General features: G+C 41.5%; 1 protein-coding gene across 1 annotated transcript in view; it reads right to left on the bottom strand.

Moving 5' to 3' along the window:
- Positions 1-7518: 7518 nt before the first annotated feature.
- Positions 7519-26556, bottom strand: part of CDAN1 (codanin 1) — a gene marked incomplete in the record, with an annotated part of 1645523 nt that continues 1626485 nt past the window's right edge. Inside the window, 1 exon segment of the mRNA XM_044074210.1 lies at positions 7519-8990. Coding sequence (XP_043930145.1) covers positions 8880-8990 — 111 coding nt within the window.

Here is a 26556-nt window from a genome sequence, read left to right as displayed (position 1 = left end):
AAAATTGAGCAAATGCCCATAAGCTTTATAAATGGGGATGGGAAGTTAAGAATCCTACATGTTAATTGTCAACACAAACCTGACATTACTTGAAAGAGAACATAATGCCAACATTTTGGATTTCTGGCCTTGACAAACAAATTTGAGAGAACTAAATTACAACCCCACTGCCCTTTATCTTTGGTTCTATGAAGAATCTTGAACATAATGTCCTTCCTCATTCTGCCAATGACAGTTATACTGCATGCTTGCCTGGACCATTTAACTGCTGACAATGATAACACTTATCTAGCTGGAATAGGCTCTGGAATTGGATATACGCAAAATTCTAAAGTATAATTTGTTGGCATCATCTCTATGATCCATCTACTTAATCTTATCAGTAACCAATGAGCTGAGAAAAGGGTTCATCTTCATTCCAGGGTCTATGATAGAATAGGGAAAAGGGTTAAAGAAATGATGGGAAGTACTATCACTGTATTACTCGAGTTTTAGCCTGTTATGAGGATTCTAGTTCTAACTGCCACTCTAGATTTCCTGGCATAGCAGGTATGCTCTTATCTTAGCAGATGATCTATGAACAGATTCATACCTGGGCTGTAATCATGGCTTTATCCATCTAGGACACGATGAATGGAATACATGTTTGTCACATTACAGTAAACTCCATCAGTACACCTGGAAAAAGAGACTGTCATCTTCAAGGGACAAAGGAAGGGTACAACAAACTCATCAAAATAGGTTTTCTTGCACATCAAGTAATAAAAAAATAACATTTGTTACATATAATACTGAGGATTCTTCTTCATGAATCAAATCCCAGCATTATCAACAAAGAGGAAGGGGCTAGATAAGACAGCTCAGTCCCGGAGAAGCAACCTTCCAAAAGTAGTCCGACTGAGCTGTAGTCAGGACAATTGCTTGTGTGTGCATTGAACACCAAGTGGTTCAGGTGGAGATGTCTGCAGTGGAGACAGTATCAAAGCAAGCAACTCAAGCAAACATTCCTTTGATGGATCAAGCACTGCCCTCAGCAATTCCCAGAGGGTGATTAATTGCTTGACGCCATAAGCACTGCAAGTTAGCTTCCTACCTGGAAAGCGTCTGCTTGGCAATCTCAGGTCATTCCATCTTCGCTACAAAGATGATAAGCAACTGCTCCATCTCTTTAAACTCGTATATCCAGTTCACCTAAGCTAAGGATGCATTTTCAAGGTGTGAAGATTGCTGAATTTCTAGTTTTTGAAACCACAAACACTAGGAGTTTGACAGGACTTGTTCAGAGATAACTCTGAACTTCTCCAAAAGGAAATGTAGGATCACCTTGAAGGGCACAGTATCCTTTGGAAATTCCAAATGATTTTCAACATACATGGACCTGAAGATTCTACATGCAGCAGTGATGCCTGTCAAGAAAACAACCTTTCAAGATGTAAACTTCAATGTTGAAGAGCTAACATAAGCAAACAGGTGCACAACCAAGCACACCAACCATGAAATTCCAGTTCCATGGAGAAAAGAGGTTCTTCAAATGAGGAGAAGTAGGCAAAACTCCTTCAAGGAGCTGCTTGATGATGTGCCACAACTCTGTTCTTCATAAAGATCATCACATGCAGAAAAAGCTGTACCTTGAATGTAAAAGAACTGAAGCCCAAATTAGACAGGTGTCTGAAATACAGCAAAACTTATTGAGTGAAAGACTTTTGTGCAGCCTCTATCACCTCTGATTACCACTACCAACTATTATGGCATGAACTGGGTGCAGGGTGGGGAAGTTATACCAGGAGTGAAGTGCTAAAACAGAGCCAACCACTTTTCCCACCTGTGGTGGATATCATTGGCCAGGACTGAAAGAGTCATCTGTAACGCAACTATTTCAGTCTTTGGGCCAGAAACCATGACCTTCTTTATGATCAAGGGGCAATGAGCAATACCTGTAGTCTTTCTCTGAACTTTGTGATGAGGTCTGGAATCAGTGGGAAAAATGCAGAGAAGAATATTCCATGGCATGGCAAGGAGAATGCATTAACTAACTCACCAAGACATAACCAATAATAAGATGGGATGCCTTATGTCAATGAGAATCTGACCAGACACAACTTCCAAATCTGCCAGTTCTCCTCAGGAGTTGAAGAACATCTTACAGCATCTGCAAGCTCATAAAGCTCACTAGGATTTTGAACCACTGAAACAGATATGCCCCTTGTCTATGCCGCAGTGCCAGGCAAGCATCACTTGCTTGAACAGAGTAGGACCCTTGTACCTCTTTATTAGCCAAGTACCACACAATATTCTGATTGCCTAACTGAATGAGGTGAGGCCCTGGAAGTAGCTATTCCTCCAAGCCCCTTTGGAAAAACAGTATTGTCTTTAGCAGTAACTGGTTGATGTGAAGCCATTTTCCCAAGAGGAGCCACACTTCCATGTCACACACAAACAGGAGCCAAGATGAGCTCCACATCCTACTAACAAAGTACCATTTGTCAAAACCTGCAAAGTATTTGGCTACAGGAAAGGCAGAGGGACAAAAAATTGTAAGAAGGGAGACTGTTCACCACCACACACCACAGGGCTTAGTGGCAATGTTTTAACAACATTAAAAGGTTGATGAGAACATGGTGTGCCTGAGGTTTCTGACATCTCACAATCTACTGCAATACTCACATTCTTAGCTGTGAAGGCAGGAACCAAAAACAGTGTGGAAAACCATCACGCCAGAAGGAGCAGCGGTACAAATCTTAATCCTATGCTGCATCCTTACCAGGAATACCAAAGCCATGAGTACTACACATCTCTCCCAAACTGGGAATAACCAACACTGAAGGGTGCCACACTCCATCCAGATAAGGGACTTTATCTAAGGAATTTTCAGAAAAGAGTTGTTCTAATTTATGGAGACTCCCAGGGAATGCATCCAAGGAGTTAGCCACAACAAAGCCACCTTCAAGATGTCCCTGGGTGGAGACAGTAGAAGCCACTCATCCAATAATGGGAACATTAGGTGATCCTTCTCCAGGGCTTTGAAAAAAAATGGTTAACATGGTGAAAGACTTTGGGTACTGAAGAAAGCCCCAAAAGGCAACATTTTATTTTATTACTTATGCTAAAGTACAGTAAACGAGCAATCTGCTCCAACTGCTCCAAATGCTGATGAGCTAAAAGGAATCCATTATGTCCACTGATAACAATCAAATCACCTGCTGGATCAATGGCATGATCTCCTCTATGGTGACCATATGAAAACAATACAATGAGTGTGTGTGCTCCTCTGAGGTCCAAAATTAAACAGAAATAGTTTGTCCTCTTCAGGACCTTGAGGAGATGAGGAACAAAATATGCTTGACCTTTCTCCAAAACTAGGATAACCTGTACAGTTCCTCTAATTAGCATACTCTGTGCCATTTGAAGAGTTCCTCTGAAATGAAGCGATTCACCACAATAAGTTGGACTAATGAGTTCCAGAATGCAGCCAAAAGAAACTGCATCTAGAACACACTAAACTTTTGCGATGGTTCTCCAAACTTGGAGTGAACTCAGAGCCCCACCCCCAGTGGTCAGTCTTGGACCAGAATCAGGACTATTGCAGGTAAGTGGGAGCATCTTTCCCCTTGAGTAATTTCACCATCACTAGAGGGGGTAAGATAGTTTGACATAAAGGGATACATGGGTGGCAAGGGGAGTTTCTTTCTCTTTGGGGTAAGCCAGGTCAAGATGATGAAGTGGAAGGAGGATGATTGTAGAGGTTAGCCATAGAGATGAAAGCACCATTCCCCCCTTAGTTTGTAACTAACCAGGTCCCAGCCGGGCTGGACAGAGTATTCATGATCTTGTTTATGAACAATTCTTTTGCACAATCTTAGTCATACCACTCTGCAAAGCAAACACCTGGGCCTATTAACCCAAAGTATCAGCACAGTCTTTGCAAAAGCTTGATGTATATTAAGCAGATATAGAAGCTGCAGACAGGAAAATCATAAGTCTCCTATAGACCAGCATCAAGGATGTCCTTTAGCTTAAACAGAGGCTTCGTAAGTACATGGGATTGTAAATGGGAACTGTAAAGTTACACAAGTTTTGAAGTAGCACAGAAAGTACAGTTTTGTACCTACCATAAATGTAGATGTTAGAGGATCCACATTGCTGCAGTCATAACCTGTGGGTAGTCCGCTGTCCTCGGTCGGCCCGAATACCAAAGAGTTAGGCTGGCGTCGGTCATGGCGCCCGGAGCTGACGTCAGTACGTAGAAGTACTTAAGCGCATGACCGACGCCATATCCTCAGTCTTTCTTGCCCCAGATGTCAGAAGGCCTTAAAAAAGAAAGGCCAGAGCCAAAATAGTAAATACCCAACAACCACCAGTGAGCAAATAACAATTATCCCAAAGGAATAACAGCAACCCCAAACTACAGAGGGGAAGGAGGGAGGGAAAATAGGACTGCAGCAATGTGGATCCTTGAACATCTACATTTATGGTAGGTACAAAACTGTACTATGTTCTTCGTCTCACATTGCTGCAGTCATAACCTGTGGGTAGAATCCCAAAGCAAAGGAAAAGGGAGGCTGGCAAACTAAAAAGCATTAGGAGCTGCTAACATGCCCTGTAAGACTGCAGTGGCAAACCCAGCCCTAGACTTGGAATAAAGAGGGAGATGGTAATGCTTAGTAAAAGTGTGAACTGAACTCCAAGTAGCTGCCTCCAAAATATCCTTAGTAGCTACCCCCCCCTCAAAAAGGCACTAGGAATAGACGGGAATAAAACCCTAGGCCTATTTCTGACGGAGGTACCACCTGGATTGCTCCCATCTGTAAAAGCAAAGAAATTTGTTCCTGAGCCTCCAGCCTTTGCTGAGGAGGTACATCTGGCATGCCTTTGAAAGGAGGAAAAGTGTGAAAATAAAACCTGTAACCTTGATTTATTATTTCCAACACCCATTTGTCCTGGGTGACCAAATGCCAGTTTTGTTTGAAAAGTGCCAACTTTCCTCCTAGAGGAGCTGCCAGAAAAGAAGGATCTGGCAGCTGAAAATACAGGTCATTGGGTTTGTTTACGAAAAGGCTGACCCCTGCCCTCCCCAGAAGACTGCGCAGGAGAACTCCAAGTCCTAGGCCTGACAGATTGAAGGGGAGCATCCAAAATCCGAGCTTTAACATGCTCTGACAAATTTTGATCCTTAAGCCAGGCATGTCTACGAATAACTGAACCAGTAGCAGCCACCCTGGATGAAGCCTGAAGAGCATCGAAGCCACACTGCAAGGAATGTTTACCAACTTGATCTGAAGCATGAACCAACTCCTGCAATTCCTTACACTCTATACCCTCAGATAAAGCATCCACCTTAGATTTCAATTGACCCAACAAAAAATTCTGATACTTCAGCATATGAAACTGGCAATTTAAAGCCCTCATAGCTAACGTAGAAGAGGTGTACACTTCTTTCCCCCACCTATCCAGTGCTCTAGAATCTTTATCCAAAGGAACTGGATTCTTAACCACAGAAGCCCTGACACCCTTCGGCCCTTGACTAATAGTTTCCGGGTCAGCTCTAGGACTCTTATACAAATATTTATGTGCCTCTGGAACTCTGCAATACCTGTCTGGCTTGACAGGGGCAGGGGGTAAAGAATCAGGATTAAGTGAAGCTTCAGAAAAACATCCTGAACAACATCCAAGACAGGGGGAATAGCCAAAGGCCTATGTTGTGGCAAAAATAAAAATTCCCTAAGCCTTTTTCGAGAATCTGAAAAATCCTGACCTTCCCACTTGAAATGTTCCCTCATGGAATGTAAAGTTTCAGAAAAGGAAAAATCCTCTGGAGGAGAAGCAGGAGGACAGGAATCCTCTGCCTCCGAATCTGAATAGGGAGGGAAATCCTGAATATCCTCAGCTGAGGACTCAGAGTAGTCTGAAGAATGCTCCATTCCCTCTAAATCTGTCTCCACCCTAGGCCTCTTCTCTGGAGGGGGCATAGAACCCCTGATCAAAGTAATCAAATCCTCTGCCATTTTTAACATATGTTTTTTAGGAACAGAACCTGAAGAACTAGGGCTATGGCCAGTACCAGAAGGACCAGGTTTAGCTTTAACATGGCCTTTAGTCACTGAAGTAGAAGACCTAATAACCTTTTGTAAAGATGGAACTACAGATACCTGAGAAGCACCCTCAGCCTGGCCTAACTCCTGAGAGGCCAACTCCTGTAAAAGTAAAGGTTCCCCCTGGGATTCAGCCGAGGCTTCGGCTGGATCCACAGATTCAACCGTAGGTTCCATAAAACCGGCGTCCGCAACGGACGACTCATCCAGTTTAGACCTTAAAGTTTTATCTTTTCGCTTTTTAGCGGTAGCGGGCGTTGGAGGATCCGATGGCATGTTGTAGTTACACCGCTTACCGAAAACAAGCCTGGCACAGTCTAATCTACGTTTAATGGTGCGCTTATTAAATCTAGCGCAAAAGCGACACCCGACTACGTCGTGTTCAGGCCCCAAGCAAGGAATACAGAGAGAATGATAGTTCCTATGAGGTATCTGTTTCCCACAAGAAATACAATTATTAACTTTTTCTGACATCCGGATTAACTGAGGCAAGAAAAGACAAAAAGTTTCCCCAACGGGGCACTTAGCCCAACTTGGTCTTCGGTCTGAAACTCGATATTTGAAAATTTCAGAACGCCGAACGGCACTTGCAAATGCGGCTTCTGCTTCGGACCACGCGGCAAGAAAGACTGAGGATATGGCGTCGGTCATGCGCTTAAGTACTTCTACGTACTGACGTCAGATCCGGGCGCCATGACCGACGCCAGCCTAACTCTTTGGTATTCGGGCCGACCGAGGACAGCGGACTACCCACAGGTTATGACTGCAGCAATGTGAGACGAAGAACATCTACACACTACTACCATACTTATCCAAAGTCTTCAACTCTAACAAGTATAATCAAAATAGGCTGCTTGGACCTATGTTGGATGAAAGAGATCCCAGAACATTCACCACAGACCTGCTTGATCAGCTGTTCTATCTAACCAAATGGCAACTTACTGAGGGGAAAATTATAGCTGAAGGGGTACAGCAGGTTTGCCTTGACAACATTCTGCCACAGAAGTACATAGCTGACTAAAAAAAAAAGGTGAATGACCACAAACTGCAGGCAACAGCGAAAGAACTGCATGAGTTGCATTCTCCTTTACAGCTAGACTCCTTTTAATGGCCAGAGAGAGACCACATTCAAGTGTCTCTCACAATATATTACTTGTGAAAAATATCAGGCTGAGAAACAGACTAATGCCTGCATTTTTTTCCCATTCATATAATTAATTCCTGCAGTAATCGCATAATAAACATGACAAGATTATAACATGTATAAGCATGGAGAAGGACAGGCAGGCATGGAAATCTGTTATACTTGGGGAGAATAGGTAGGGCAGCATACAGGCATGTTACACAAGAACATGTGCACACCTGATCAGTTTCCTTTAAGAAAGGGATTCAAATATGTTAGATGAAATATCTTACTTCACAAAACATGTGACTTTTTAAAATAATTTATATCAACATTAATGTTGGAAAACATTTGAGAGATACAAATGCTGACATCAGAATTCCTGGGGAAAAAAAAGTACATCTATGTATATAATTTTAATGGGGCTGAGCAAGTCCTTCAATTTTTTCTGTTAATAAATACGAGTCTGTCATGATTACATACATTATTTTTTTTTAGCTTTAAGAAGTATTTTATACCACGTTTTCCTCCTTAATTACCCAATAGCTATTCAGATTCACTTCAGCCATGGGAGATAGCAGAGATGCATTTTCCCACAATCCAAACAGCAGGTGACTTTATGACATCAACTAATGCAAAATAGCAAGTCAAGGGTCAGAATTAATTTCTGAAGCCTACACAACCTTTGCTGAAGGCAAAGTACACCAACTGTGCCACATTCAGTATCATGCTAGGTCCAAGAGTGGCTATAAGGTCTGTTATAAGGCAATAGCAAAAACTTCATACTCTACAGACTGCAGTATGAAAATTACAAAGAAACTGATGCATACAATAAAGGTACTTGTTAGATGATTATGGACCACAAATTAGTTTCAACAATACAGAAACCTCATAAATACCATATTTTTGCTCTAAATAAGTGCCACTCTATTAATATGAAAAGACCATAAAACCTTTTTTCAATATATGAAACCTTATCACAACTTATTCAACATGTCTGCTGATTTTACCTGCTTACGTGCAAGAGCTACAGAAATGACCCCTGTATGAACACTTGAGCACTAACACACCCTTGCTACCTGCAAAACCCAATGTACGTACAAAATAGACAGTCTCTACACTGAATCTGCGTAATAAATTAAAAAGAAAAATACAATTTTCATATGCATTCAAAGTCATTGGTATTCTGCTTCTCTCTGCCAACCCAAAGATGCCAGTAAACTGAGCTTCTTTGAGTTTGAGAAATACAGAGAGAGCAAGATTCTGTATGCAATCACCCCAGACACAACGTAGTAGAAAGGGGCCTCTATAACCCACATGCAAATGCCAATTCAAATAAACGTATGAAGTTACTCCTGGCACATCTTTCCTTTCAATGGGCATTCACAAATGTTATGCTAGCTATACCTGTAGCTTAATGCATGTCTGCACACCTCAGTATGTAGATCCAGCCCATAAATAAGTTCCATGTTCACATCCAGAAAGATAATGAGGTAGAAACGTTGTTCAGACCCATAACAGTTTAAGGCACTGGTGTCAAAGTTCAGTAATGCAGGCCTAAACAACAGCTCTTCTAACACCTCTCACAAAAGGAGTACAGTAAAATGTAAAAAAATATTTTTTCTTCTTCCATCATAATGGTATTCTTGTTAGTGTACAACTCGTGTTTATTCCACTTGCTCCAGGTCAGCATGTGGGTCTAGCATCTGCTTCTGCTCTTCACTTGTGTGTAGTGATACCAAAACTTCAAAAGCCAGTTCAAACTTTTTCCAGCAGTCCTGCAAATAAGGACAAAAAAAGCAGTGACAGTGGGCAAAACAAATCAAACTGATGTCAAACTGTAGCAAAATAATCAATTTTATTTCTCACAATCAGTACAACTAAATCACAGAGCAAGGTTTCCCCTCCTATCACATATCTGTATGCATACAAAATCACTTTCAGACTCAGCTTTACATAGACCAATTTCAATTTTAAAACCATGACTATAAACTGTGTGTGTCTATACAATGACAATGGCAAATGTGTTACTAAAATAGAGTTATGGATCAATGTGGTTTTATGGAGGGGAGGCAAAAAGTTGCAAACAGTAGTACAACAATGATGATCCCGAGGGAAACAGAATCAAAACTTCTTTACATGAATACCTATCTTCCATCTGGAACTGTACTTGCACTCAGCCTCCTTAGAATGGCTAAGTTCTAAAGATATTTTTTTCTACTTTTACGTTTTCCGAAAACTCCTCTATGCTCTAATTACCTGAAAAATGTTGTAATTGTCACTACTATTTGTCTTGCAACTGGATTGCTAACTGTGTTTTCAGACTAAGCTGTTAATGAAAATGGTGTCTGAATGCCCCAGTGGACTTTCCCAGTTAACAAATTGTAAATAAACAAATAAATAAATATCACTATTGTTGGTCAGTCCTGATGCACAGAAAGCATTCGATAGTCAGTTGTGATATTATGAGCAGGACAATGGAAACATCTGCATTCCGTAACAGAATATTGTTAATTGGGAGGATATAAGAAGGGTTGGAGACAAGAATTAAAATGGGGGGGGGGGGGGGGTCCTCGCTGACAAGCTGTGTTTGAACAGAGGAACCAGGCAGTGATGTCCTCTTTTCTCCGTTACTTGCTTTATAATTACAACCAATGGCAAAATAAGGGACTCATTCAAGGATATGACTAGTATGGTAGTTAGTTTTATTTGCAGATATTTTTATTTGATAAATCAGAAAAGTACATTTCAGTATTGTGGAACATTTTGACACCGTTTCACTACTTTTAAGGATACAAGATTAATGAAAATAATGCAAAGGCATATAGATTAACCAAGCACCCTCATATGAATTAGTTTAGCAATACCCATACTTAAATACTTCATCTTGTTGTGTCCCCTTAAGTGTATGGATTAAAAATGTTTCTGTTATGGCAGCTAAAGATATGTGGAAAGAGTGAAAAAGGCTGCTGAAAAAACGGACCAAGTAAAGCACAGTTACCTGTCCCAGATATTCACTTTACAAAATAAAGTCCAAGTGGTGAAAAGTCCAGTAAACACAACTAGAAGAATCACTCAGCATACTGTTCAACCATTTCACTTCTGGACCAAAGCTTGCATTCTTTCTGCCTTTTTATTTCTTCTGCCTCCTTTTCCATATTCAGTAATTCAAATACAACTAGTTTAGGTTTTGATTTCCATTTTCTAGTAATTGCTTTTTTGGCAGTCTGTATCATGAAACTTAGTAAGGCCTTACTATGTCTAGGCAATTCAGATCCCATATCGCAGCTCAAATGAATCATTCTTTAGTTACAACCACTGGCTCCCCCAACATTTTTGTTGGTCCAGATGACATACCTGTGGAAGCATGGAGGTGTTTAGGAGAGATGGCAGTGGGGCTTTTAACCAGATTGTTTAATGGAATCTAGGTAAGTGAGAGAATGCCTGAGGAGTGGAGAAGTGTACTGGTACAGATTTTTAAGAATAAGGGTGATGTGCAGCGCTATAGTAACTACAGCGGGATAAAACTGATCAGCCACAGCATGAAATTACAGGAAAGAGTAGTGGAAGCTAGGTTAAGAAGGGAGGTGATGATTAGTGGACAGCACTATGATTTCATGCCAGGAAAGAGCACTACAGATGCAATGTTTGCTCTGAGGGTGTTAATGGAGAAGTATAGAGAAGGTCAGGAGGAGTTGCATTGTGTCTTTGTGGACTTACAGAAAGAATATGATAGGCTGCCTAGAGAGGAGTTGTGGTATTACATGAGGAAGACGGGAGTGGCAGAGAAGTATGCAAGGGTGGTACAGGATATGTACGAGGGCAGTGTGACAGTGGTGAGGTCTGTAGTCGGACTGACAGATGCATTCAAGGTGGAGGTAGGATTACATCAAGGATCAGCTCTGAGCCCTTTCTTATTTGCAATGGTGATGGACAGGTTGACAGGTGAGATCAGACAGAAGTCCCCGTGGACTATGATGTTTGCGGGTGACATTGTGATTTGTAGGAAACAGGTTGAGGAGACCTTGGAGAGGTGTCTGACAAGTCCTTACCCTCTTTAGGTAATACAGCCACCACAGCTTTCTTCCAAGATGTTGTTGCTTCTCCTCCTTTTAAAACACTATTAAACAAAACCTTTCAGATCTTTATCACTTTGTTCCCTCCTAACTTCCACAGGAATAGCACCTGTTTCTGGAGACTTCTCTGCGGATGTATCCCCATATGTTCTAGTCTCTAAAGAGAAGACAGTACTGCTGTGCAAGTAAATTTACCATAAAAGTATATATTATAATGGATCACTGTTGCAGCAGCCTAAGCTATATGGTCCTACCCTCTCTGCCAGTGGTTAGATTTTCAAAGCTTAAGGGTGCTCTCCACACACACGGTCTGGAGCTCAAGATGAGTTCCTACATAAACACAGTTACAACATCAAACTTGTCAGAGCTTTGTTGCCACAAGAAGGGAGGCAATAGCCCTTAAAGGTGAGGAAGCTCGAAAACACAAGACTGACTATATACATAAGGGTGTATACAGCCACACCCTAGCAACACAAAAACCACCAAAACAAGGGGGCAGGAGGAACAGGACAGCTACTATAATAGATTAGATGATGTACTGTTAAAAGTTTACTTGCATAGATGTACTGTGTTCAACATTAGATCACTGCTGCAGTAGCCTAAATAGCCATCATAGCTTAAAAAAAAAGAGGATAAAGTAAATTAAGAATACCAGAGTCCCTAAAGGATGGTCCTAACAAAGCCTTTTCTGTATCTGGAAAAGGAGAATCCAGTTTGTAGTTCCCTGTAATGGTATGTACACAAGACCAGGTTCCTGTCTTCAGAATACTTTAAGTCCACTCCTTTCCAGAAAGCCACCAAAGAAGCCAAAACACAAACGGAATATGCCATAACCATGCCTGAAAGTGGCTTTTCATGGTCAGAATAACAAGAATGAGACAAACATCTAGAAGTAGTCTGTTTTGACATGAACTTTCCTTTCCTCTTACCTTCAACAGAGACAATGATCAGCTTACCTTAAGGATTGAGTACTGTGCTGGGAGTATCAGAATTACCTATGGACATCCAGAGTATTAAAAATGTTTCCTGCTTTGTTCTTAGGATCAGGAAAAGTCAGGTGGATGAATAAAATAAGCTCAATGTAAATTCGGAGATGACTTCAGGCATAAAAGAGAGAGATTAAATTTCAAAGAAATCCTGTCCTTTTAGAAAAATAAGTAGGGTTGACTTGAAATGCTTGTGACTCAAATACTCTCCCACCTGAAATCAGAGCAATGAGTACAGCACTTTTTCATATTAAGAACCTCAATACAGCCTGATAAGCAGGCTCACATGGAAAGAGTAAGCTTTTCAAGGACAAAGTTAAAATCCCACAGAGAAGCCACCTGTTTTCTAGGTAGACGGTAATACACAAACCCCTTTCAAATGTTGCTCGACTTAAGGATGAAAAGGCACAAACTAGTATAAAAACACAACAGACTTGACCACACCACAAAACTCCTCCAGAGAAGGATTAATTTATTAAGTAAACTAATATAAACCAAATGAATAAAAACATAAAACATAAGCACTTTCATCTCAGTGTTTGAAACTTCATCAGATAATATGATAGAATGGTCCATGGCAATTGCATCTTGAATGGTGTGAGCTGTACTGGCAACTCAAGTTAAAATTTAATAACTGGCCTGGTTTAGATGTCAACTCTCTATTAACTGCTGTCAACTATGTTTTTGACTTAAGGATGGTTAGACAAGGGGAGAATCCAGGGACAGACAAGCAAAAAGGGTCAACAAAATTTCTTGACAGACGAGAAGGAAGGTCAGGGGACAGCAACTCACACAAGTCAAGAAGCAGAGGCAACCAAGCCTTAGCTGGGCCCTGGTTCATGAAATGGAACAAGCCAGAAAATCTTTTACACTTGCCTATATATGATTTACTAATAGCAGTTTTTTTTAGCCTTCTTCAATACTTACTGCACATACTCCGGAAAAAAAATTGCCTAAAAAGTATTACAACTCTATCATAAAGGCAAATCATGAGAAGAGTATTTAGGCTGGGGTCTCTCAAACAATACCTGCCTTTTGTGAGTAAACTCCAGTATGTGGGGAAGCCTATGGTAATCGCCCCTGGCCAGTTTCAAAACAAGAGAATCACTGTTGCCTGGGCTAAAAGGGAATTACCACCACAAACTCTGGAGTCTGCTTCTGGATCTTTAAAAGATCCCTAAATGTTAGTGGAAAGGGTGGAAAAGCATAGAGGAATATTCTTGGCCAGAGGACTGTGACGGCATCTATCTTCCAAGACCTGTCTGCAACAAATCCTAGAACAGAATTTCTTTAGTGGTCTGTTCAGAAAGAAAGCAAATAGATCAGGTCGAGGTACTTCCCAGAGTTAAATCAATTCTTGGAAAAAATCCCAAGGTGAAGTTTTCATTAATGAGGGTCTTTCCTGGTCTTTCTTAGCTTGTCTGCTTTCAAGGAAATGATGTCATGATAAGTAAATGTATTTAACTGTACTTGTGTGATTTTTTAAACTAACTGAAGAAGTTTGCTTATTTTAGTAAACAAAAGTGCTTACTGGTCAACTGTTTTTGGAGTATCCGGTATGGTCTTTTCTTCCATTTGATTTACTTGGTTGTTGTCCGTTTCAGTGTTTTTCCCTGAAGAAAACAGAGTTAAACTTTGCAGAGTTGCCACCTCCCAGGCTATCACAGCAAGTCTGTAAAGGGGATGAGATGCTGTAGCCCCCCCCATTGGTTTACGTACCACATCACTGTGATGTTTTCTGTGAACAAGTACAGTGGTGTAAGAACTTACCATAACAGTAGATGTCCTACTAATCACTGTTGCGGTATTCCAAACAAGTTGTAGATTATCACCGATGACATCTGTCTGGGGTACAAAATCTTTACGTAGGGATATATAGGTGGACGTATGATCCTCAGACTATCGCCAAGCTAGGGACTGAAGAACCCTGAGAGACTGACTGGTCAGCTGACAGCGGCCAAGCATAAAGTGGTATGGAGCTACCTTGGTCATAGGGTCTTGCTACAGGGCAGAAAAAGAGAGAGAAAGATATACAGGGAAGATGGTAATCAAAAAAGGAGAAGGAGGGTGAGAAGATATAATCCAACAGTGATCAGTAGGGCATCTACTGCTATGTTAAGTTATTACACAACTGTACTATGTTCTGTCTGAAATCACTGTTGCAGTATTACAAGTGGGTGATTTGTAGAGGGGATGACTAGTTGACAGAAGAACTGTCCAAGAGGCCAGACAGGACTGACCTAGCGAAGGCTGCTCTGAACCTTGAAAAGCCATCAGTCTTGTAGTGCTTGTTGAAGGTGTTTACACAAGACCAGACGGCAGCATACAAGACCAGATGGCAACTTCCAATGTGGCCCTGTTGTTCACTCCTAAGTATATGGCCCGAGAGGAAGCCACAGCCCTACTAGGGTGAACTTGAGGGCATGAGGGCAAGGGTCTGCCATGCACAGTAAGAAAAGGAGATGGACTTAGAGATCCAGCTTGCAATAGTTTGCTCGGATACTGGTTGGCCCACCTTTGAATCCATGAATGAGTCAAACAGTTTATCACACTTACGGAGGGATGTGGTCTTGTCCAAACAGAACCTCAGCAGTCTGCGAACACCTAGTGAGTTGTAGGAGTCTTTCTTCCCAGTTGTGTTTGTTGGAGAAGAAAGCAGGAAAATTGATGGTGTGGTTGAAAGACAGCTCATTCATTAACCTTTTGTTTTTGCATTTTTGTTTGCAAAAAAAACATTTTATTATTACAAAAAAGCAGAGCATATGAACAATGCATGCAACTCTTAGTATGTACAACAGTAAAACAGGCATAACAAAAAAACAAACAAAAACAAATCCCCTTAGAAGACTCAAACTATGTACACAGCCATCCATGAACTGCATTCCCATGTAGGATACACCTCTAGAAAGTGGTAAAAATTATAGAAAGATCACCTGATTACGTTTGTAGAAAGCAGTTAACTTACTTGGGAACCTAAAAATCTAAGTCAAGGGCTCTACTTCTTACGGAATGTCCTTATATAATTCCTAGAGGTGCACCTCTCTTCCTCATAGACTACGTCACTAACCTTTTAACAATGTCCAATATATTGCCTTCTTCGCACATACAGCAATAAAATAAAATAAATCTCTAACCGATTATGAAATGCCATGGGTTTCTCCTAGCCCCAATAAAGCAAGTTTCCTGTGTAAGTATTAACTATTGCCTGATCTCCACATTCCTGAACTAACAAGGCCTAATACCCAACATAACATTTGTAGCATACTACATACTCAAAAAATATGCATCAATCACTAACCTCAGCAGCTTGACAATACCAGCAAAAGGGATCAGAACCTGGAAATAACCTATACAGTCTGGTTTAACTGTAGAAGTACTTGTACAGACACTTCCAGCAAATACCTGAATTTATTCAATTTGTTTGCTGATTGTAAACGTTTTACCACTTTACTTCATTTAGTATTAGTGATACTGATGTTTAGCATTGTTTCCCTGTTTTTTGTTTTTTTTTTTGCTTCCACCACTGACCTTTTGCAATAGTCTAGAGCACTGCAGACCCTTGTTACCAATAAGTTAGTCTGAAAATGCGACTGAGAAAGCTCTAGGATCAAAGGTGTTAAGCTCGATTCACTATAATCTTCCCTAGTGCCCCAAGCAAATCTACAGCCCTTCTGCAATGGCAAGAATATAAAAACCTTGCCATATGCAGCAACTGATATTTTGCCCACACCTCTTGCCAAGCAAGTACCCAACCTATTTTGATCAACTGGCACCAATGAGTTAATTTAGTCACAAGTCATCTCCACTGCCAGAAAACAGACTGATGTTTGACATCCGTCTGAGACCGTCCTTTGGGTATAAAGTCATGTGCATCCCCAAAAAAAAAAAAAGGGATGGCCCTTGTCAATATATAGTAAATATCTTCCCTCATCTGTCCAAAACATGTCTGGAAACTGGCTTATACAACAGCCAACAAGAAATCGGGCCCACTAATTAGTGTTCAGTTTACTCTGAGGCTCTCCTGCCAGTATCTGCTTCCAAACCGAGATGAGAAGGCATCAAGTAAAAAAAAAAAAACCCTGCCAGCCTAGTAGCCCCTTCAGTGCTTCTGCATGTCTGATAAACCCAGACCCCCTTTGTAGGTTGGCAAGATTCTTGTTTCTCAAGCTATTCTTTTTTTTTCCCCAGATGAAAGTACATTTCCTTTACTCTTTTGAAAGTCTGACTTGGTAAGGAAGACCAAATTGACTGTGCCCAGTGTGGTGCTTGAGGCAAGAAAAGTAACTGAAGTGCCTGCACCTTTTTAGTCCAAGTCCAGAATCAGACCCTGTCACTTTTGTATTTGGGAGACAAATTTTTTTCTGAATCATCACTTATGACAGACAGATTTATATAAATGAAAACAAACCACAATGACATATTTTCAAGTTGCTAACATTATACATCTCTTAAAATCTTCTACATAGTCAGTCAATCAAACATTATAGAGCTCATTCAGTTTCTGCCTTCCCTCAAACCTCATTCTTCCTTTAAAAAGGAAGTTATGTACAGACCATAACGTTCCATCTGTGTTGTCAATCTTTGTTCATTCTTGATGAATGGGACTTGGTTCCGATCCTTGCAAGTGGCTCAGCCGTTATACAGCTTGCGCCAGTCAAAAAAACTCTCGAGTTGAGACTTTACCCACAATGCCCATCTCTCCATTACCTCAGATTGAGTTTGCAGATAATACCAAGAGTATACATAGTAACTGTAAGTAGAAGCAATGTCCAAGGTAAACGCCCTATAACAACCCAGGACAAGGCTTCGATTCCCCAGGAAATCTACAGGAGGGGGAAGGAAGGGGGAATGTCAAGAATGAAGGAAGACTGACAACACAGAGAGTACATAACTTCTTCATCTGATGTTGTCAATCTTCATTCATTCTTGATGAATGGGACAGTCCCCAGTTACTTCAGACCCTGGGTGGTATTACGGAAGGATATTTCTGAGAACCATAGAGTCATAGGATGCTCTTCCCCTGGAGACCATATCCAATTTGTAATGAGTGATGAAGGTATGAGGCATAGCCCAAGTTGCGGCTGCACAAACTGATCTGGTTGAATGCACTTTAACAGGCGCAGGTAACTTTTGGTTGTTATGTACATAAGTAAAGGTAACACAATCTCTTACCCATTTAGATAAAGTCACTTTTGATACAGATTGTCCCACTGTAGGACCAGAAATGAACAATTGGTCTGATTTCCTGAACTCTCTAATGCTGCTCGGGTAAAAATATAGTTGCCTATGTACGTCCAGCAAGTGTAAACAATATTAAACTTTGTTAGAAAATTTGGGGAAGAAAACTGGTAACTCAATCAATACTGAATTCAGACCACCTTAGGAATAAAGGAAAGGTTAGTTCTCGATGACAACCTGTCTTAAATGGGGGTTTTGCACATGATGCCTGGATTTCAGAAACACTTCTGGTGGAAGTGATGGCTACTAGAAAAGAGTTTTCCAGGAAAAACATGTAAGATGGCAAGTGACCAATGGTTCAAAGGGAGGTAGTACTAAAGATTGCAAAACCAAGGTTAGATCCCACCGATGCAAGGGATCTTTGAATGGATGTTTTAAATGTAAGGCACCTTTCAGAAAGACCTTGCATAGACGATGGGATATTAACGAATGATCACTGTATCCATTGTGAAAATTAGAAATGGCTGCTAACTGAACTCTAACAGTGGAAGAAGAAGCCCCTTGATCAAGAAGGGCGGCTAAAAACTGCGAAACTTTTTCAACAGGTGCCAAGAAGGGGTCTAAGTTGTTTTCAGAAGCCCAAATTGAAAACTTCTTTCATTTATTGGAATAGAGTCTGCTGGAGGAACATCTGATGAGAAGTCAGAAGAATATTTTTTTTGTACGGAGGAAGTTATATTATTCAGCCTGGCGACTAACAGAATTGGAGAAACCAAGCAGTGAGTATGAGAGCGCGTAGATCGGGATACATCAATCCTGCATGTGAGACAGGTCTGGGACAGAGTCCAGAATCCACAGATGGTGAATCAAGTGAGGCCAAAGAAAGGGTAACCAAATTTGCCTGGGCTAGAAGGCAATGAGAATCACTTTGCTTCGCAAACTTTGGGCTTTCATTAGGAAGAGGAAGTACGAGAGGAAACAGGGAAAAGGCATAAAGAAGACCCGAGGGCCAATCAAGGAGGAGAGTGTTTCTTGGGGACTCCCAGGAGTGGGGATTAGGACAAAGTAACTGCTGTACTTGTTGCTGATTGGGGAGGCAAACAGATCACAGCAAAGCTGGCCCCATTGCAAAAGATTTCCTTTGCTACTTTGGGATTGAGAGATCACTCGTGAGGCAGTAGAATGTGTCTGCTCACCTTGTCCACTACCACACTGGAACTTCCCGGAATATGTATTGCCACAAAAAAGCAGTTGAAGATATCACCCACTGCCACACACTGACAGCTTCCCAGCAAAGGGGAAAGGATTTGGTTCCACCCTGTTTGTTGATGTACCAAACCACTGACATGTTCTCCGACTGGATCGCAACTGTTCCCAGAGGAAGAACAGATTGAAAGGTTTGCAACACTAAGAACACTGCTCTCACCTCCAGGACACTGATGTGCAAGTTGGCCTCTTGTGGAGACCAAGTGCCTTGGAAAAGTTCTTCACAGAAATAACCCCCCAACCCATCTGGGAGGTGTCCGTGGTCACTATGGCCTTGGGTTGCAGGGAAACAAAGGGATGGTCCATTAGGATTTCTTTTGACTGCATCAACCAGGATACATCCTTTTTGCAACATCCTGTTACTAAGATCGGGTGAGTCATCAGGTGAGACAGGATGGACCATAGAGAGGCTAGAAGCCACTGAATTATCCTCATATGACATCTTGCCAAGGGAGCCAGGGTGATGGCCGCTGCCATAGATCCTAGAGCTTGAAGGACAAGTAGAGCAGGCACTTTGTTTTTCATTAAAATAAGACCTTACCTTTTGAAGCCTGGGAAAGGGTAGAAAAGCTATGCAAGGAAACTGTGCTGAGGCAGGCTCCCATGAATTCTAGATACTGAGTGGAAGACAACTGTGACTTCTCTTTGCTGACTGTTATGCCCAGGGCACTGATCAAGTGTACGATGAAGTCTGTGGCTTGAAGCAGTAGATGCCTGGTAGGGTTGGTGAGGAGCCAGTTGTCTAGATAAGGAAACACCCAGAATCTATGCAGTCTCGCATGAGCCAAGATTGCTGCCATGCAATTGGTGAACACTCAGGGAGCTGTGGTGAGATCAAAGGACAGCGGTCTGAACTGATAATGACTGGCCCCTAGCCGAAAGCAGAGATACCTTCTTGAGCGTTTGTCCATCCTTATGTAGTAATGCACATCTTGAAGGTTTATAGAACATATCCAATCGTTTTCCCCTAGAAAGGTGAGAAGAGATGGAACTATGACCATCTGGAATTGTCTACTGGACAAACTTATTCAGAAGGCTGAAGTCCAATAATTAGCCTCCAGTCTATCTTCTTTGGCACTAAAAAGAACCTGGAGTAAAATTCAGATCCTATCTGGTCTGGCGGGTCTTCTTAGATGACTCTTTTCTAGCAGCTTTTGAACTCCTATAGCTGCTTGATCCCTCTGACTGGGTGGAACATTGGGGATTTTTCTCAATGATCTCAGATAAAGGGTGAAGGGTATATGTGATAGCCTCTGGTAATGATTCTCTGCTTCCAAGTATCGGAAGTGTTGGCAGGCTGTTGAGTGCAGTGACAGTCTTCCCCTGACTGCTTCCAGAGGTAAGCAATTGGGCCTCCTTTCAGGAAAGCTGGTAGAATTGTCCAGGGAGAGTGTGTCTCTGGAACCCTAGTTTCGTGGGCCACCTCTGCCTTGTGGGAGGCGTCCTCCATCTGAACTCCCTCCTCTGCCCCAAGGGGATCCACTGCCATGCATGTCCTGGAAAGGCCCCTGGGACTTTTTGAACCACATCTTTCCACTCCTCTGATTCCTGGAGTGGGATCGCTGAGGAGCAAAAAAACGAATGCCCACAGCAGACAGGGTCTTTCCATCCTTCTCACACCTGGCTAGTGTGTCCTTTACTTTGGGGCTGAAGAAAGATGATACATCAAAAGGAGCACTGACAAAGGAAGACAAATGGCTCAGCGAATTCACAGAAGCACATTTAGATGTGGTGCCTTTTGGCAATGCCAGAACTCGCTGCTCTGGTTGTGCCTTCAGCTGCGTATGCAATGAGTCACATGGATGAGTTCGATATAGATTCCAGAGTAGCTAGCTGACAGGCAACCTTTTTCTGCACTCTGTCAGACACTGCTCCTGTGAGAGTATCTGATAATTCCTTATTCAGATCTCTCTCAAGTCTAGTAAAATGTGCCATGAAGTTCAAGGACCTGAGTGCGAAGGTCGATAAAGCGTAGACCTGCTTTCCAAATCTGTTCACTGTCCTAGACTCCCAGTTAGGATTGTGGACAGTAGAACTTTCAGCAAGTTCTTTCTTGGTGGCAGCCGCAACCACCATGGCATTTACTGGTAAAAGAGCAGTCAACACTTGCAAGTACATGTATTCCTCTGAGGTCAGGTCTTGGGGCTTCCAGTTACCCCTCTGCTTGAGGATATCTCGGATGTCTCTTTAGGGGTTGACTGGGGAGAACCTTCTCCATCGAAATCTATTTATTTATTATTTCTAGCTCTGTTACTATATTCAGTACTAGCATGGCTGGTTTAGACTTTGATTTCCAAGTAATTAGCCCTCAGGGTCATCCTGTCCTTATGAAAAATAAGAAGAGGAGGAATGGCCATTGCTCTTAGTGTCTTGTACCTAAAGGGACAGCAAGAAACCGAATACTCTTCCAGGTGCAGAATTTGATATTTGCTGAGGCTGCTGGTTGAAAAGGAATCAGAGTAATCCACAACCAAAATAACCAGGAATCAAGTTGCTTAAAAAACACAGTTTATTCTTTGTATGAATAAAACAGAATATTGTGTTTTTTAAGTTACTTGATTCCTTGCTTTGGTTGGGGATTACAGTTTTTCATTTGTTGGTGGTTGAGCAGGAATCAGGGGCAAGGGTTCCTGGTGCAAAAGATGGGAAGTTGTGTTTTTGTTCTTTGATGCAAAGACATCTGAGGTGCTCCCTAATGGCGAAAGATGTTCAGATGGACATGTCTGCTCAGGGTCCATTTGTGAAGATCCTCCAAGGCCCTGCATAATGTGTCTGTCAACACAATGTCCTGTGATGGGATGTATATAGTTAGCAGGGACATGCTTTTTTTTGGGGTGGAAAGATCCCAGACCCTCTGTGCTAGTTTGCATAACTGGTATGATTTGTTGCTTCCTTGCTTGTTTATGTATTGCACGACTGCCATGCTCTGTAAATACTCAGAGAACATGGCTTCAAAATATGCAAGATGAACTCAAGAGCTTGGATCAGAGCTCAGGCTGATGTGCTCCCCTTGGAATTTTGACTGCCATTTGCCCTGGACTCTGTGGGTGCCTGTTCAGGTCCACAGGCCTCGTCAAAGGCGTATGTGTGTACAACTCCTGAACTGGAACTGGTGTGGAGAAGGGGAGACCTGTGATGAGTTTCATTTGATCCACCCACCAACAGAACTCCATCCTGAGGCAAGGTATGAGGAGGATCACAGTGTCCAGAGGATGAGCATGTTGGGACCAGACTGTTTAAGCAACATTGAATTTTCCCTCATATGCAGTCTGGCTGGAGAACCATTGGAATAGTGGTTGCCATGAATCCCAGAGCTCTTAGGATTTTCCTGGCCGAGCACCAATAGGAGAAGGAAAGTTTACGACAATAAGCTGTAACATTCTGTACTTCTTCCTGAGGCAGGTAAGCCTACATTTTTCTTGTATCCAGTCTGCAGCCCAGAGACACTAGGTCTTGTGTGGCCTGGAGGGAGGATTTTTTTGTAACTGACAGTGACCCCAACTGCAGGAAGAGGTTGAGGGTGAATGGGAGACGATGTAGCAGGATCTGAGGTGATGTAACCTGGATCATTAGATCATTTAAAGCAGGGATAAATCTGAATTCCTCAAGTTCAGCAGAATGTGATTCCCTTTTAAGGGACACTGTGAAAACTCTTGGGGCCTTGGAAAACTCGAAAGGCAAAGCAGTAAACTGAAAGTGAGATGAGCCCGTACAGAACCTGAGGAACCTCCTGCAAAATGGAAAAACTGGTATGTGGAGCTTAGATCTAGGGATTACGGGTAAGCCTGAGGAGGTTTGAAAGGCAGAAGTGTGTCGAGTGAGAGCATTTTGAAGGCTGACACTTTTAAGGAGGTGTTTAGCAGAGAAATATCCAGTATGGATCTCCACTGCCATTTTCTTGGAACTAGAAAGAATCTGGAGTAAAAACCTCTTCCTACGAATTTTATGGGCACTGGTTCTATTGTGCCTTGTGACTGCAGTTCTTGGGAGTATGGGTTTTAGAAGGTGGACATGGTTGTGGAGAGTGTGACATTCAAGGGGAGGGGCTTCTTTCCAGGCTATGGCATTACCGCCCCCCTTTTATTTTTTTTTTCTTTCTTTCAGTGGTCTGTGGTGATCTTTTCCCTTCTTTATTTGAATCATCACTTGACACACAAACTTAAATGTTTTATATACAAACAAACCATATTAACAAGTTCACAATTTACAAACATTATAAGTCACTTATTCTTCTGTACAATATAATCAACCCAACATTACATATTGTTCAGTTCCTACCTTTTCTTAAACCTCATTCATCCTCCAAAATATTTTTCTGCATGTATTGTTTGCAATATTTCCATTTTTTCTATGCAACGTAATGTGACCCTTTTCTAAAGATCCTGTTTTTTATCTCTGTTACAGTATTCACTACTTCAAGAATGGTTGACTTAGACTTTGATTTCCATATTTTCTAGTAACTGTTTTTTTTTTTTTTTGGAAGCCACCAGAATTAAACTGCCTAGACATAGTTAAGACCTTGTTAATTCAGATCCTGTATCCCATTTCAAAAAATCACTTTCTTAGTTATGCTCATTTGCTCACCACGTACTCCTGACAAGAGTACTCTGCTTGGAATTTTTAATGTCGGCAAACTCATCACACTCTGAAAACCTGTGTTCCCACATACCTCTTTCTTCCCCATCATACCTCAAACATTTGCAATCTACCTGATGAAAAATTCTTTGGAGTCTGCTTGGGGTATAAAAGTACCTATGCAAACACTTCTTGTGCAAAAATCCTATAACTTCATGTTACATATATAGGAGCCATACCATATGTCATCCCATTGTTTCTCTGTGATTGGTTTATCTAAAACCTCTTCCCAGTCTTTTCTGACCTCCTCTATTTGATTACTGTAGTTATTGCGCAAAATTTTATATCGTCCACCAATTGTCTTTTTTTAACAGCTTCTGTTCTACATTCAACTAAAAACTCAACCAGTGCAGGTCTTTCACTTGGGATTCCCCTAGCCCTCTATTTTTGCCTATATATGAATATCAGTCCCTGGTGTCAAAATTTCTTCTTGGTCTCTTCCCATTCTATTATCTTTCCCTCTCTATTTGTTTCCGATACCTTGATTCTTTTGTCCAGCCCTTTTATTTGAGGTGATATAGTTCTTCACGGTTTTATTTTAAGCAGCTCTGAACATATTTGACTTACTTTTTTTCCTCCAGATTACTGGAAGCCATATCATGAACCAAAGTTTGAGCTTAAACTACTTTTTGCTGAACAGATGCTAGATTCTTCACAGTCAGTATGTTCTCTTCACCTTTTCTAGTTAAATTCCTTTCAGACTGTCTTAGTTTCTTCTTTGATGGCACCCAGGCAGTGTAGTTACTAGCCAGCAACTTAATTTACTAAAAATGACCGAGTTCCTGGCCCTTGTCTTTCAGTTTCTTTTTTCCCATTGGGAGACCTGAAGTTAAACTGTTGATCAATGTGCAGCCATCTTGGAAAACTTGCATCGATCTTTTCCTATCATGAGACTAAGTCAGTCTTTTAGAGAAGGGCAGGGCAGGACCAAGAGGGTGGGGGGATGATGTTGTGTAAACAGTCAAAGAGGTTTCACCCCAACAGAGGCATCCCAGATGTGCAATCCCTCTGTGGCTTCTCTGGGAATCTCTTTCTGGAAGTCTGGAGTACCATCTAAAAAAAAATGCGCCTGGCTGCTAGATAACTCCTCTGGTATTTAAGTACAGAAGTTAAAAGAATCTGCCTTTTACTGTCTTTTCTTGCTCTTGTAGGGCTTTAAATAAACTGGGAGTTAGCAGACCAAGGAAAAGGTCTTTGTCCAAAGGTGAAATACAAGTCATGTACTCACCAAAACTATACATCTGTGGTCTATTTTCATTCTTCCTTAACGAATAGGTTCAATTCCGATCCTTGGATCCGACTCTGCCACATGACTCTAGATTCTAGGTCCGACACTAGAGTGCCTCCCTTTACCCATAATTCCCCTGACCACTGAATTACCTCAGATCGAGTTAGTTGCTAATATGTATAACTTTCAAAATATAACTAGTGAAATTACAATAGAAATGAGACAGATAAGAGAACATTAACAGAACAGGTGCTCAAACAGGAACTGTGGTTCCTAAGAAAAAATTTCCAACACATGCCAAAGACATGGATCGGGGGAAGGTGGGGTTGAAGAATGAAAATGAACAACACAGATGCATATTTATGGTGAGCATACAACTTTTATATCTGATGTCATTTTCATTCGTTCTTCAATGAATAGGACAGAGTTCCCAGCTATGAAAACCCTGGGTGGTCCCCCATGGAAGGATGTTCCGGAGCAGCTCTGTTTCTGAAAATGATATCCAAGTTGTAATAAGTAATAAAGGTATGAGCATTAGACCATGTGGCAGCTGCACAAATATCAATGGAGACTCTGGCCTAAAAAGCAGTTGACTTAGCAATTGTCCTACATGAGTGTGTCCTTGGCTGTCTTGGTAGGGTTAAACCTCTAGAAGAGTAAATGTAAGACATGTAATCTGTAATCCATTTGGCTAGTGAAGTCTTTGAAACAGTAGACTCTAGATTGTTACGGAAAAAGAAGCAAGCAATTGGTCAGATTTTTTAAATTCCTCAGTCCTATAAAGATAAAAAATTAAGTTCACTATGCATATCTAAAAGATGAAGCATTCATTCTTCTTTACTGTCAAATTTAGGACAGAATCAGGTAGGCTGATTAATTGATTAATATTTCTTTCAGAGGCAACTTTACGTAAAAATGACAGGTCAGTCTGCAAGGTAACACTATTTTTATGGAAAATCAAATAAAATGGTTTTGCAGAGTGCGCTTGGAGTTCAGAGACTCATCTTGCAGAAGTTATAGCAACAAGAAAAACTTGTTTTCCAAGAAAGAAATTTGAAATCTGCTTTAGCGAAGGTCTCAAAGGGTGACTGTACTAAACTCTGTAATACAACAATAAGATCCCTAGGCTAGAGTTGGATCCTTAATCAGAGGTCTAAGTAAAAGGGTACTTTGATGAGGCAAAAGGGGAAGTATTGTTTCTGATATGGTAGTTAGAGATGGCTGTCAGCTGAACTTTGAAGGTGGAGAACCATGCACCATTTTGAAAAATAGAAGCAAGGAAATCTAAAACAGCCAGAAGTAGTGAAAGGGCCATGAGTCTTTCTGCTGAGCCGAAAAAGAAAACCTCTTCCATTTACTCTTATAAATCATTGTTGTAGACGGCTTCTGGGATGAAAACAAAACTTGCAAACAGAAGTGGAAAGTCAGGAATGTCTAGCCATCATTGAAACCATGCGGTTAACCTGAAGCCTGCAATGTCCAGATGAGTCATCAGTGACAGATGTGAAACGTCATCTGGAATAGGGTCCAATGTCCAAGGAGGACACAGTAGATGACACCACAGAAAGGGGAGCCACACTTGCAGAGGCCAGAATTGGGCAATGAGGACTACGTTGCTCTTCAACTGGAGTGCTTTCCGAAGGAATTTGGGAATTATTAGTAGGGGAGTATAAGCACAAAGGGGGTGGGTGGGGGCCAAACATGGATTAGAGCATCTCTCCGTGACTGCCTCTGGGGGTAATTAGTGTAAAGAAGCAGCTGCATTGTTGTTGAGAGGACAGGCAAAAATCACAGCAAGGTCGACCACACTTGTGGAAAATCATATTTGCCACTGTTTGATTGACAGACCACTAGTGATGCATCAGAATAGTCCTGCTGAGCCTGGCCTCTAGAACACTGAATTTCCCCAGTATATGCTTTGCCACAAGAAAGCAGATGGAGGAGATCACCCAATACTAAACTCTCATTGCTTCTC

The sequence above is a fragment of the Protopterus annectens genome, chromosome 6.part0 (assembly GCF_019279795.1).
Source record: "Protopterus annectens isolate FY-2018-M chromosome 6.part0, PAN1.0, whole genome shotgun sequence".
In the NCBI taxonomy this organism is placed as follows: Eukaryota; Metazoa; Chordata; order Ceratodontiformes; family Protopteridae; genus Protopterus; species Protopterus annectens.
This window is presented reverse-complemented; position numbering and strand designations above follow the sequence as displayed.